Source organism: Taudactylus pleione, unplaced genomic scaffold (assembly GCF_031769625.1).
Source record: "Taudactylus pleione unplaced genomic scaffold, aTauple2 ptg000120l, whole genome shotgun sequence".
Classification (NCBI taxonomy): Eukaryota; Metazoa; Chordata; class Amphibia; order Anura; family Myobatrachidae; genus Taudactylus; species Taudactylus pleione.
Genome location: NW_028284522.1, coordinates 12,643,589 through 12,658,410, shown reverse-complemented (window position 1 = coordinate 12,658,410; position 14,822 = coordinate 12,643,589). Strand labels below are relative to the sequence as shown.

The following is a 14,822-nucleotide window of genomic DNA, read 5'->3' as shown; positions in this document are numbered from 1 at the left end:
CCAGATGTGCAGCCACAGCTGCCGCAAAGAAAACTACAGGGGCTATCCTTAGCCCCCCTCTAAACAGGTGCTCCGACTCCGAGCCAACGAAACTGAGATGCCTTGGCTCGGGGGCGGGGTATAGGAGGGGGTCCCTAGTGCATCCTGGGAGGCTGAAAACTTAACTCTATGGTGCCCGATGCCTGACGTCATCACCTATACCCCCAAGGTATCCTGTGGATACCATATGGACCCTGAAGTAGAAAGCTGAAGATACAGAAACATGACAAGCAAGGGCAGGAGTCACACTATACACCTTTTAGGAGGTGTCAGCTTTTCCTGTCTCTACTCCGCTCACTGAAGAATTCACAATAGGTCAGACAGGGCCGTAACTAGGGTAGTGCTACCAGTGCCATACCGCAGGGCAGGGGGGGCGCTGTTTGGGCCTGTCAATTTTCCGGTTTATTATCATTCTCACTTGTAGCTTCCTCTTCTTTTATCCCCAGCATCTCCTGGCTGCCCCAGGAGTACCCCTCTCTCTTCCCTGGCCCTTCCCCATGGTGTACTCTCTTAACTCCCTATTTAAAAGCTCTCTCTGGCACAGGGCACCAAAAAGTGGTAAAAAAAGCCAATCCACATAGCTCATTCAAATTACGGAAGCAAATTCCTGGATCGGGGGGATCCAGAGATTTATCCCCAAAAGGTCTGGGATTTCAATTCCAGGATTTTGGGATTGCCAACACTGGGTGTGGCATCCTCTGCAGCGGCACAGTCACTAAAGTCCGAATTGCTTCTTCCTTTCTGGCCTGGGCAGCTTGTGAAGTTGCAGCTGCATGACGTCATAGGTCATGCAGCCACACGCCGGCCCGTCAGCCCAGCCCACACAGAGTGCACTGCACTCTACTGGTTTGCATTTGCACAGCAAGACTCCATGCACAGCAATGCTACTGATGAAAGACGTGAGTGACTGGCAAGCAATGGAAGAAGAGGAGTTCTGCCTCCCAGTCTACTACATGCAAGTCGAGGTCTCTGGGTCATTCTACAGTTTGGGGCTGGGGCAATGAAACAATTGTGTTTTTTTTTTATTTGCTTTGGGGCAACATGTGTGTACTTGTTTCTTTATGGACCAACATGTATGCTTTTTGTGGGGGACAATGGGGGTGATACAATTGCTTGCTGAATGTTATATTGGGAACATGTAGACCTGCTTTGATACTGTCCCCTTGCCCTCCCGCATGCAGTCAGTGTATGCAGGAGTCTGGGGCAGCTACTTCCCGGAAACCCAGGGATTAAGAGTTTTCCAATCCAGAATCCCAGGATTAAAAAAAAAAAAACGGCCCGGGATTGGCCTCTCTAAATTAAATATCTCAAATCTTTCCTTCTGCACAACTGCATCATTGTGTATACACAACAGATTCCAGATGGCTAGAATGTAAATAAAGTGTAAGCTACCTATGGCACTCCAGTTATTTTAGCACTACACATCCCAGCATTCACTGTAACTGTTTTGCAGTTACAGCATGCTCAAAGGATGGCAGGGCATGCTGGTATTTGTAGTTCTAGCACAGCTGGACTGTCTCAGGTTGTCTACCCATTGTAAATGCTCCACCTTGGCTATTTTTCCCAATCACGGAAGCCACAGCATCATTTCCAAAATAATTTATACATTGTCCTCACTGCATTCCAGGTAACCAGTCCGTGTGTGTGTTTGCATATTACAATATATATATTTATATATATATCAACCATTTCTTCAAAAGCCACTTTCAATACACAACTTGAGCATCCTTATACTGGACAATAAACTTTAAATCACTTCACAGTTCAGTGTCTTTATTTTCTTTACGTTGTAAGGCTATATAAAAATCTGATTCACCTGAAGTGACAAAATAAAGGGAAAGGAACTAGCAAAAGGAGAAAATGTTACAGACAAGATACATCCAGTCACTAATATAAAAACAAAATGACAATCTGTACTCTGTAGAAGTACAAAAAAATGGTATGTACTAGTTTACTTGCCCACCATTTGCTTACGGCCGATCACTGTGACTTCCCGTAGACCTCATTGGAGTCACAATCCAAGATAAATTGGTCACGAATGTCAGAGGGAAAAACACCTAATTTGATAATAAACTATAAAAATCCGGAGCGGTCATTTACTGATAACACAATGATGAAGTGCACTTACACAAAGTTCCATTCAATCTAATTTGGTTTGAAGGCTCATTCTTATTGACACACATAAAAGTAACAAAGATACATAACAGAATTAAAACCTTTAGACTACGTACACACTGGTGTTTGACATGGAACATATATAAACTGAAATGCATTTATGCTTTTGCTATATATTTATGAATGTTACGTTATGAAAGTAAAATCAATGGTTTAGACACACTGAACCAGAGCAAGCATTCAAAATAATGCACAGCAGCTAAAGTTATATGCACATGAAAATGCTAATATGTATGATCTCGCTTTGTGCAAGGAGTTTTATTTTCACATTCATTTACATCCACATCAAATGCAAAATCTTAAGTGGATACGTAGTTTTCGGGTAAAGTGTCAGCTGAATAAAAATAGCTAGTCTACAACTGCAGCTGCCAAGCTAGACAAAATTATAGAAATGGCAAAATCAAGATTGTTGTAGATTTTTTAAACAGCCCCCACCAAGAATTTGAATTGCAACGTAAGCATGGAAGAGCAAAAACCCTGCTCGTCACAACACTGCCAGCTCCTGTTACCAGAAATGTGTAGAATAAAGTAATCTTCTAAAATATATATAAAAAATAATGTAACCAATGCAAACACTGGTAATCTGGGAACATCTGTGGCTAAGACTATTGTTGAGATTCAGTAAATGATCGCTTAGACTTTGAGCTATGTTACATGGACCATTAAATGTTAGGAAGGGTACAATAATTCACATTGTGTAAGAACATGGTGCCGGTAAATGTCTTGTACATGGCTACAGGTAAACTAGAAAATGCATAGAACAATGTGTTTCCACTTAAAAATCAACAATGGCACTCACCAATCGACATGCATATAGGGGACAAAGAGTATATTTAAGGAACCATGACTAGAGATACCTTCCCCAAACATACCATGAGAAGAGAAAACAAGAAGCAACATGTAACAGTTGAAAGTGGTAAGTCACATAGAAAAGGCTGTATGTTCGGAAAATACAGATTTTATAAACATTTGATGCATAGCACGCCCTACCGGGGTCTCTATTTATAGCAATAAGTGGCTCTCTGCATGGATCAGACGTTTGCAGACCTCGAGAAATTTTTTTATAAGTGTTACGTAGCCCAATTGATGACGCACTAAGGGCCAGATTCAATCAGCTGCGGCAATTTACCGCATGAGGAAAAGGGTGATAGTCTGAGGCTATTCAAGTACAACCCAGTTTCCTCGAAAGGGTAAAATTGCAGCTAATGAGCATTAACTCATAGGTTCCGGGATAAGTACCCAGAACTCTGGGCTGTTCAAGTTCCATCAGGTTTGAACAGAAATCCGTGTTAAGTGCAGCCTGCCGCGGCTTGTATTGAATAGCCCAACCAATTAGCCTGCTAATTGAATCCGGCCATGGCTATTGCTTCAGCTGTGTGGGGAATTGGAAATCCTGAAACCTTCACCAGTTTATAGTAGTGGCAAAAGAGAAGCAAAAATCAACCAGTTATGGTTTTCAATAATTACTGATAGTCAAGAGTGCAATAATAATAAAAAATTATATATAGATATATACATACACATCTAGACCAAGACTATATCTTCACGTTGAAGACATTCAGAATTAACTTAATTTTATGTGCAAGGATTAAAAGAAACAGCAGCCCAACTGGTTATTACAATGACGTTTTGTGGTTTAAATAATTACAAAAATGTATTTTATTCCCATAAGCTGGACTGCAATCCAGAAGTTAACATTTCCATTTAAATATGCATTTGTACACCCTCAAAAGAAAAATTAATGAAAAAAAAATTTAAAGCTTAGTAGATGTACATAAACAGATTACACCACCACTAACAGTTGGGGGGAGGGAGTAAATTCCCCAAAACTTTATTAAGTTGTCTTGTATTTTCTAAATTAGCTTTTATTCATTTTATTTTGGTGTTTCCTGCTCTTTCAATACAATATCGAGAGAAAGAAAAATCTGTGTTAACAATTCCACAATGGAACTGTATAAATGATATCTACAAAGGCCCCCCCCAAGGGATTCAGATGCCGAAAATTCTCGTAGGCTCGTTGTGCATGTTCTAGAACACGTACTGTAATTTAATAGATGGCGCTCGTAACCGTGTGGTGATTTAAAAGAACTTCCCAGTCCATGCGAAGGGGTATGAAGTCCAAGAGTAATTCAGTTTGCAGGACGCATTTTCTATGCTACATAGGTGTATACTTTGCGATCCTCAGGTGTTCGTGCTAAATATTCTCGTTCAATAAGTCCTTCAATGCGCTTTTTAATAACAACAGGACTTGGAAGGAATCGAGCCTTCAGCTGCTGTGTTACCTAAATAGAGGGAGAAAAAGCAGCACTTTAAAATTTTGCATCTTATGGGGGGGGGGGGGGGGGGGGGGGAGACAAGCTGACAAACTACGCAACTTCCCATTGTTAGTGCAGATATATTTGAACATTAACTAGCTCTTCTACTTTATCACACCACTACACCCTTACAGCGAAATTATTTTAGTTTTGTGATAAGCTGCTTTAAAACTAATCTTCTCCTAAACCATTTCAATATTTTGTTTTTTTCATTTGTGCTGTCAGCTGCAGTGATTGGGGAGACCATGGTGATGTACACAGTATGCATGAATAGCAGGACAATACATTTCTATAGCATGGGTGGCAGGAGTGCATGCCTGAGATACTTTTTAAAGCTCTAGTGCCGTGATTTTTATTTAAAAGCACTTAAACTCAAAATGCGCAATTTGCATAATTGCTGACCCCCGCAGCTATGTAGACACACCATTTGCAACAATAACAACTTTAAGGAAGTCAAGTTATAGGTTCCAAGATGAAGGAACCAGAGTGAATGATTTTGCCGCTAAAAGTGGAATTTGGCTATAAGGCGAAACCTACAACCGATTTGCTGCTTTAAATTTAGCAGCAAACTTGCCAAAATCATACCTGATCCTTCATTTGGGAACCCTAAGTCTTTCGACATAAGTGTGCATTTAGGAGCGATTATGGTCTATTATTCCAGGTAAGCTAGACGCATATTTAAGAATCGCGACAGCTTCACACAGAATGAGATCAGGGCTCTGACGGGGCCCTATAGTAGAACATGCACCTCTTGTTCTTGAGCCACTGCAGTGTTAGTTTGGAATAATTGTCCTGCTGAAAGATTAACTTTTTCCAAGCTCCACATATTTAGCAGCCCAGGCAGTATGTCCTTGTATTTTGCACAAACCTATTCTTCATTATAATGTGCAGCTTAATGCATCCACCACCATACTTCCTTGTAAGTGTTCTGGGGTGGGCAATAAGCGGCCCTCCAGCTGTTGAATTACAAATCCAAGCATGCCTTGCAACAGTTTTAACATGGCCAAATAGGAAAACTGTTGCAAGGCATGCTGGGATATCTAGTTCTACAACAGCTGGGTGGTCTCTAATTGCCCACCCCTAGTTTAGAAGGTGTTATATAGATGTGTCCTCATACATCATGGCTTCAGTCGTGCAAAACAGCCCCTCTCAGGGCGCCAGGTCCGGTGCAACGTGGTCGCGAAAACCATCTTTTCTGCTCAAAATTTGCATCTAATTCGCATAAATAAAACAACTGGAAGCAACAAAACTACTTTGCTAGATTACACTGATCAATGTGATGTGCAAAATTTGTATATCTGTGTGTGTGACGGAGTCTGAATCTGTGTACCAAGTGCTACAATGCAGAGGTTCCGTTGAGCTTCATCTGTTTTTTAAAACTAAATTCCTGTCCTAAAACCACAGCCCGGCATCTCTAGTGCAGTTTGAGTGATGTTCTGCTACGTCTCTGCTGCAAATAAGACAAAAATGCAAAGAAAGTCGCTACCCTACACTGCTGGGCACCTCACTCCGTATGGCGTATTGAGGCTAGGTGTATGAAGACATCTTTATTGCCAAAGCGCTCTATATGTTAAGCTTTACTGAACAGAAAATCGCAACAGGGTCACATTTTTTGGGCAAAGGCCAGTTGTGCTTTCACATAGTTCATTTTAAAATACTCAGTTTTATGGTATCCGCCCAAACCAATCAGTGTTATGATTGTTGAGTTTGTGTTAGGGATGACTGGTGCGCACTTTTACTTTGAATCAGGCCCTGAGTTCCGTGCCTGAGACTAGACTCGGTCGCAAGTGCTGAGCGCTCGCAACTGGGTCGATGTTTGCCCACTGGGCATGCGCACAACGGAGCCGGCCCCGTCGTGCGCATGCACGAGACCCGGCTAGCTCCGGGTGCTCCGTCACTCCGGGTCTCGCACCAAAGGGGGCGAGCTGTTGATGGTGATTGACAGCTCGCCCCATTTGGTAGGCGTGGCCGGGGGGTGGCTTCACAAACGGAGGTGGTCCCAAACGAACGCCTGCCGTTTGTGGGCGGCCCCACTGACATCACCAGTGATGTCAGTGGGAGAGCTTCCGGCTCTATTAGAGTGAGAAGCTCTTTGGGGCTTGCGGCCACGAGACCCTACCACAAGGGTCTCGTCGCAAGCCTGATGGTCGCGATGGTCTTGACCATCGCGACCATCATCCTGGCCGCTCGCAATAGCTGTGGGTGGTCACCAACAGCTACGCACAAAAAAAAAAAAAAAAACACCCAGAATCAGAGCGAGCGCTCTTTCAGAGTGTCCGGCTCAGAATCAGGGCCTCTGTACATAAAACGGTCACATTTAAAGGATTAGAGCTTCAGTGTTTTGAAATAAAATTACAGAAGGCGAAAAGAAGACTGTTCTAAAGGCGTGAAGGACTTATGTAAGTGCATGCTTCTGCTGCTCTACCTCATTGATAAATATAGTATGCAATATGCGCACCTTAGCCAATATTTGCCTGGCTAGGGTGTGGATACACACGGGTCCTGACTTTCAGGCCTGGATATCAATGTCACAGTACAGCATGAAAGGCATTAATATACTACTTCCAAAACTGAATCTAAATTTGACTGTATTTGGTCCAGGTAGCTACTAAGAACACTTCTCCCCATCACTTTGATTGAGGTAATCCCCTCTGTATGTGTCATTACTACCCCACATTGATATTTTTCATTTTATATCTATACTAGGCTATGTTCCCACATTTCAAACTGCTTGCAATCTCTTTGCTTTTATTTTTTGTGTAATGTCTGAGACCTCTCTCCCTTTGGATTGTTCACTGCATTCAATGCTAGAGCTATGTAATTTCTTGTGTGTGTAATTTACTGGTATTTATTTTATGTTACATTATTATATTTGCGATTGTTTTTTGATTGTTTGTGATTCTGACCATGTATTGGTTTATTATTCACTTCTCTATAATTGACAGATATCGGACTTTAGCTATGTCCAGGGATGATGCACCTTTGTAATGTAACAATGTAGGTTTTTTTTCATTATTATTGTACTGTTTTTATTATTACTTTGTTGTTAGTATGAATATTAAAATGAATAAAGAATACTCAATTAAAAAAAACAAAAAACAGCAGTGTGTGTGAGCAACAAACCTTGTTCACTGAATAAACTCAGCTATGGAGGGCTAATGGAAAAGTGCAACTATTCAGTGGATACTGTGCTGTAAATTTCAAAAATGCTGTGTAAAATCTAAATGATACTAATTGGAAACAATTTAAAAATTTGTTTGAATAGAAGTTATTGAGAAAATGTGAACACAAATGGCCATAATCATGCTACGTAAAAAAGTGTACTCTTTAAATGCTTGCTACAGTATATATCTATAGTCATTTTCCAAGCGTTTCCACATTACCTCTGCTACTAATACATTGTGCTGCATTTTCTTTCTAGATTTCATAATCCGAACTATAGCAGCTTCTATCTCGTGCTTTCTGTCATCGTCAACTTTCTGCCGGGTCTCTTTTCTTTCAGGGTCAGATTCACCTTGTTTGGCAGCCACTGGAAAACACAACAAATGTACATCAGTCTGATGTTTGCACAGGGTCAGTTCTTCAGACATGAGTCTTTGAAGTTTGTGTCAAAATAGACTATTGATAAAACTGCATATGCATTTCATTGTATAGGTACAAACTATACAAAATAAGTCACTTTTAAAGAATATAGGATGTGTTAACTTTTTTCTTTTGCGGTTTTACTTAAAGCTACAGACACATGCCAGCAAACATATCACCTGTTCTTAAATGTAGGTCAGTTTATTCTGACATTTTTTTTTAGAAGTTCGTGTTCAACTACACAGCAAATGTAAATACCAGACACCAAAATTTGTCAAATTAAGGAATCTTTACAAAATAGTATAGATGTGCCCATGTTAATTGTGGCTGATCGCGGCACAAACGTGCCCGCGAATTACGCTATGCGCCACGCTATGGCGCATCCCTGATCGCAGGAGAGTGTGTCTCCATTCAATCCTATGGAGATGCGAAGGCGTGTCCCCGATTGCGGGAGTGCGCCCCCCATTATATCCTATGGAGACGCAAATGCGCTTCCGATCGCGGGAGTCCGTCTCACATAGCGCGATTCGCTGCGCTATGGAGAACAATGTAGCTGGGCATATCTAAGTCTGGAGCAGGATAGCCTCTAGTAGAGGTGAGTTTCCAAAGAGTGTTTGAAATAGTATAAGACATTGGGAAAGTCTGATCAGGTATGGTAGAGAATTTCATGTGTTGAAACCAGCTCTTAACCAAGTCTTATAGATGTGTACAGAACACAGTGACCAACAGTGTGTGAGAGGGCTCTAGGAGGAGGATGGAGAAGCATTATGATCTCCATCCTCCATTGATCGGACAATATATTTTGTGTGCATCAGGCAGTGTACACACCAGCTATATGTCTGAACGACGTCTATCACAGACCTATCACTTTGGCTCTGCAGATATATTGGGACATTGTGCTGTGTGTAAGAGTGGTCAGTCGACCGCCCGTACACTTGCAGTGGAGGCTAATGGGAGGGGGGCGCGATGCGGCCCCCGGCCAGAAGACAGATGATGGTTGTTCAGTTTGTATAAACTATCACTCGATCTGCAGATATGTCTAAGGTTTGTACCCAGCTTAAGACCAGGGGTATTAAATATGCGAAATTCCAGCGATTGTGGGCCTACACATCCCAACATGCCCTAAAGGTAAAAACTGGACAGGGCATGCTGGGATGTTTAGTTCCACAACACCTGGAGGGCCGCATGCTGAATACCCCTGCCTTAGACTTTGTTGCAAAAAGATTGTTGATCATTTGTTTTGTGTTGGCAGAAGACCATTTGCACAGTCAAGGATAGAATAGGATAGAAAGTGAGATAGGCTGTTTTAGACTAGCCGCTCAAGTACAGGTGTGTCCTCATACATCTAGCCTGCTTGTGCATTAAACAGCCCCTTCTAGCCGCACCATGCCATAGTGCTGCTTTTTACCTTCAAATGCATCTTATTCGCACAGTGAATGCCTATATATTCTGTGTGCAACTGCGGGTGTATTTGCATGCGAAATGCTATGTTACAGCCGCAGACACTAACGTAGCATTTTGCATGCAGATACACCCGAGGTCACACACAGAATGTAGGCATGCTGCATATCATTTTAATCAACAGAAACTGCTTGTGTATCACATGCACATAACTGTGTGAATAGGCCACATTTGAAGGTAAAAAGTCCCACAGAAGGACACTACGCTACAAAGAGTCACGCGGCTCTCAAGCATTGTGTAACGCAACTTGTAGCGCATGGAGGATAGATGTATGTGCATATCTGGCCTTAAGGATTCATTTTCCTGTTTTGGTGAGATGAGCATATATTTCAAGAAGGATGAGAATATGCCAGTGGAGGAGAGGCCAAATATATAATGATGCAGCAAGACAATCAGGAGGGAATGAGTAAATGAGATGGAGGAGAGATTATTTCCATTTCTTACAGGCTGGCCTATGAGCCGTCCAAGCCTGTCTGCTTACATCCTCAAGGAACGAAGGTCTGACCCCTCTCATTACTTGAGGCATGAAACTAACAGAACCTGGGATCTCCAGACCTAAGAGGACTAACTGGCGAGAGGGAACTCCTTCACCAGCAGCCTAAGAAATCTTATACAGTTCGGGACCTAATACTACACCACGTGATAAAGAAACAAACTCCAGAAACTTCCTAGATGCCACATCTGCTACACAGAATTTAAGCCAAGGAGCCTACAAGCCGAGACGGCATAAGCAGAAATACTCGCCCCTATATGGCAGGCAATGCAGGGTTACCCAGTAACTGTAAGTGGAGGACATAAATGGATAAAACCTGTGTTGGACGTGGAACACACGGCCGGGCCTCGTCCAAGCATAGCTAACTAAGTGTCTGATTCAGCAAGGGCCGCAATTGCAAAGCTGCACGCAGGCTATTGATATGATGTATGCACGCAGGCAGCTTTGCAATTGTGATGCTTGCAATTATGGTAATGCAGTAGGAGGCATCACACCTCCTGCTGCATTACGTATCCGAGCTGCGTTGTCCACTGCTGAATTAGGCCCTTAATCTCCAGAGTAAGAGCATGTGAAAACCAATGCTTCATTTTCCACTTCAACCTAGAAGCACACAGGAGCTTCAGTACCTCAGTTGCGAGAACGTATGGGGTTTGGCACAATGCTCAGACTAAAGCAGGAATGGGGAACCTCAGGCCCGGGGAGTCATTTGGTCTGGCTGTGAGCTTTTCTCTGCTAGCCTCATCTGGCTAGCAGGGTGCCTATAATGCCACACTGCAACCAGGATCTATGCAGCAGTGCCGCCTGGAGCGTCCTTAAGACGCTTCAGATGGTCACACCGCTGCCCTTCCAGCTCCCTGCATTGCTGTAATCACCGACGATTGTTGCCCTGCCCCGTGTGACGTCACTGGGCCCGCAAAAAAAATAAAAAAAAAAATATATATATATATATATATCTCCTCATCCCACTCATTCCCCACTCCTGGACTAAAGGATCTGCGCCCAGAGTCCTCGTCCACAAACTGTGAGAAAGCCTCTAGTCAGAGTAAATTGCCACTCTGCACTTCGCATGGAATGAAAAGCCAGACTGACTCATCCAAGCTTGCAGTTCTGACTAACAATTATGCTTCATCAAAGCAGCCAAAGAGGAGACATTAACCCCAGCACTAACGAGGCAAAACCTCTAACCCAAATCAGCTCCTCCCAGAGCAGCTGCCAAGAAACCTGGAGGAACCCAGCCAACCAAGTTTAGGGGACTAGAAACTGCCCGGGGTGATCCCCCACGACCATCACATACATCACATACATCTCGGGATATAGCCAACAGGTGAATAGACTGAGAAACGCGTTGGTCAAGTGATCGCAACAATCACACAATCCCAAAAGCACTGCGTGGGCAGCAGCAACCCTCCCATTCTCTCTGACTACCAACGAGTACCCAAATAGGAGACTCCCAATAGGGGAGGAGCAGACTCTCAACCAAAGGCCATCCAGCCAACACTGCAGCTCTTTCAGCCGGTGACACCTACAATTCTTACCATTAAGTGACAACAGTGCGGGACGTCGCTACTGCACCAACACAGACAACACCATCTGTTTTACCCTGGTACCACTTTGCCAGGGTGAGGGAGACATTATCTTCACATCATACGTAAAGAGACCCCTGGTCATAGGGTTTACTTACTTCCCAGGTCACCTCTATCCACATAGTTGTTACACTACAAGTGTTTTAAGTCAGACTTATGTACACAGTACAATAAGGAAAGAGGCACTCTGAAGGAGCTCACTTACTGTATTTCCCTGACAACCATATTACTCGTCCAGGGGCACACTACCAGTGTGAGTACATAATACTCACAGCACCACCATTAGAGTTGTTGCACCACAATGTGCATTAAGGAGTAGCAATTACGAAGAGAGACACTAAAGGACAACTTACTTCCCGGACAACTGCAGCTTGTACCTATTTTTCACCACCACTAGTATTGTTTTTGTAGGAACACTGTGCCTCCCATATACAAGACAACAAACCATGGCTATATCATACATTCGGACTGACTACTGTCATCCTTTACACACACACACACACACACACACACACACAGCATACTCTCAGAAATTGCTCCCACCAGATTCCATCTGAAATTGCGATAGGCAACACACATCTGCATCACACAGATGAGCGCTTGGTATTATCCCACCATATATACTGGGAGAGTTTAAACCTAAATTCTACCGCTCCTCTGCTGTATAGTGCGGCAGCAACTGCCTGTGGACAGTTTATTGTCCACAATATTGTTCGCTGTCAGTGAAAGCTGCCATCGTTGAAAATGTGGGCCCACGTTGGCGGTACAATTGTGGAACCTCCGTTGCCATCATTGAACAGTCACCAGCACTGTGAGAGGCTTCCTTGCATTACCTCTGGTCTGAACCTATTGTGACCAATGCTGTAGTTCATGATGGAAAAAAGAAAAAGCTCATACTGCCTGTTAGCACAAAAAAAGCCCATGCACTGATAAAGGTATCAAAACAAAACTGGTTCCATACTATAGACAGACAGTAAAAAGGTTGACAATGTCTAGATAGACACCAGATGTTAGACAGTCAATAGAAGTGTTAGGCGCTTACCTCGACGGTTAGGCACTTACCCAGGCAGTGAGGGTTAGGCACTTACCCCGACGGTTAGGGTTAGGCACCAGGAGGGAAAGTTAGGCACCAAGGGGAGGATTAGGGATAAGATTAAAGCTAAAATAATAATAAAAAAAACATGTGTTGACCATTTTCATGTCAACCTTTGACACTGTCGACTATTTGTACCCAGACTTCTCACATGTCGACATTTAGGGTCGAACTTTTGTCCCCGTCAACCTATTGACTGTCTAACATCTGGTGTTTATTTAGACACTGTCAACCTTTTTACTGTCTGTTAATCCACATCCAACCAAAACGGTGGCTCCTGCAGGTGCAGGCTATAGAGGGGGAGGAGCTGCATATGTTTTTAAAGTGCCCACACACCAGGTTCCACTATTAACCAAAGTATACAAGTCACCCACAATTGCATGTTTGATAAATAGTTTGGAGAAAAGCGAGGTGGAAGTGTGGAGAAATACAGGAGGTAAATTGAGCAGGTGTGATGGGAGATATGGATAAATGTGGATTAGCTGTGGTAGATCGTGAGAGAATAATGAAGAGCAGTTGATCCTACTAGTGCAGAAAAGTGGAGGCTCTTTTGCCACATGCCTAGATGGGAAAACAAGGACCTATGCAATCTACCACACACACAGTCGGTTGTCAATAGTAGTGGCTTACGTAAAATGGTATTCCAGGAGACACATGAAACAACCTTAGTAGTGCTGAGGAGTTCCATCGCCAAAGAGGTGTATTCTTCCACCATTTGCCATGCTCTGAATTTGTGAAAACATCATTATGTCGAACTGAACTAATCCGTACTCCACTTTACAATGGTACTATTCTCCCGCATCACACTATTAAAATCCTCATGAGTACTACAAGGATTATAAAACCAGTTCACCTCTGAGGATTGCAGTGAACACTGGAGTATTTTTATGAGGCATACAACAAACATGCATCATCCTGCCAAACTATTTTAGTGCCTTATGTTGGGTCCACACAACACGATATGTACCCAGCAAGACATCACCGGCGACGGGACCCTGTATGCGGCAAGTTCATACACTTGCCGATGCTGGGTCTAGGGGGAAAGGGTGTATGTGTCATGCTGCAGCATTGCATCGTTAGCGACATCCCCCGTCGGCCCTCCAGTAGAGCTGATGGGCAATGACGCTAGCAACCTGCGGGAGCGTGTATACCATGGGTACACACTAGACGATATAGCAGACATGCCGCTCCGATCCGCAGGATCAGACGACATATGGTCTAGTGTGTACCCAGCTTTACACACAAATTGGATGTAAGGGTTGCACAGTGGACTGCTAAGGTCCCAAAAAAGAAAACTGCTGCTCAGTAACTTATTAGCTGATCCTTTGTAGTTAGCCAAGTAATAGAGTATGTCAGGTGTCCATGGAACATGAGAACAATGTCAGTATTGCATAGCAATTACAGCTTTATTTACTACAGCTGTTATTAATCCACAGCTCCATCTATAAAAGCATGAGTTACACAGGTCTTGGTCAGAAAGAAAATATGAGGGTGTCGGCTCTTGCTGTGCACTAATACAAGGACTATAATAAGTGAATCAGGTGCTGTCTGTACTTTATATAGTAAAACAGGCAAATACAGTAATCCTCATATGCACCATATCTCTCCCTTACATATCTGTGACGAGTTTATGATAACCAGGAAAGCCACAGGATGTCAGACACAGCACAGGAGAGGGGTAAGTGCAGCATGACTACTACTTTTGGGCTGGAGCCGTTCTCCTTTCCTGCTTCTGACAGCATAGATGATGAGAGCATTCCTATGTGCTAGGATTCCTATGATAACTTACCCTAGCCGCACCCACCTGTTTGGATCTTAACTCTGTGCAGTTTGGAAGTGAACTGATCATTAACAGTGAACATGTGCCCGCTCTCTATTTCTTTAGATTTGGGCTCCTTTGTGAGGACACGCTGAGTGGGCTTTCCACAGGCCAGAGACTGCAGGGCCCTCACAAGCTCTCGTTCTGGGATGTCTGTCTCTTGCTGTATTTCCTAAAAGGAAAAAAAGTTTCGATGAGTCTCATATACAGGAAATACACATTTTCTTGCAAGCAGCAAGAAATCACATTCTAATGTCGTCCA

At 43.2% G+C, this 14,822-nt stretch overlaps 1 protein-coding gene across 1 annotated transcript in view; it reads right to left on the bottom strand.

The window, feature by feature from the left end:
* Positions 1-3,756: 3,756 nt before the first annotated feature.
* Positions 3,757-14,822, bottom strand: part of CUL3 (cullin 3) — a 113,026-nt gene continuing 101,960 nt past the window's right edge. Inside the window, exons 14-16 of the mRNA XM_088472067.1 lie at positions 14,546-14,732; positions 7,913-8,058; positions 3,757-4,496 (exon numbers count right to left, since the gene is read on the bottom strand). Coding sequence (XP_088328193.1) covers positions 4,365-4,496; positions 7,913-8,058; positions 14,546-14,732 — 465 coding nt within the window. The 3' untranslated portion in view covers positions 3,757-4,364. The remainder of the gene's footprint in view (positions 4,497-7,912; positions 8,059-14,545; positions 14,733-14,822) is intronic.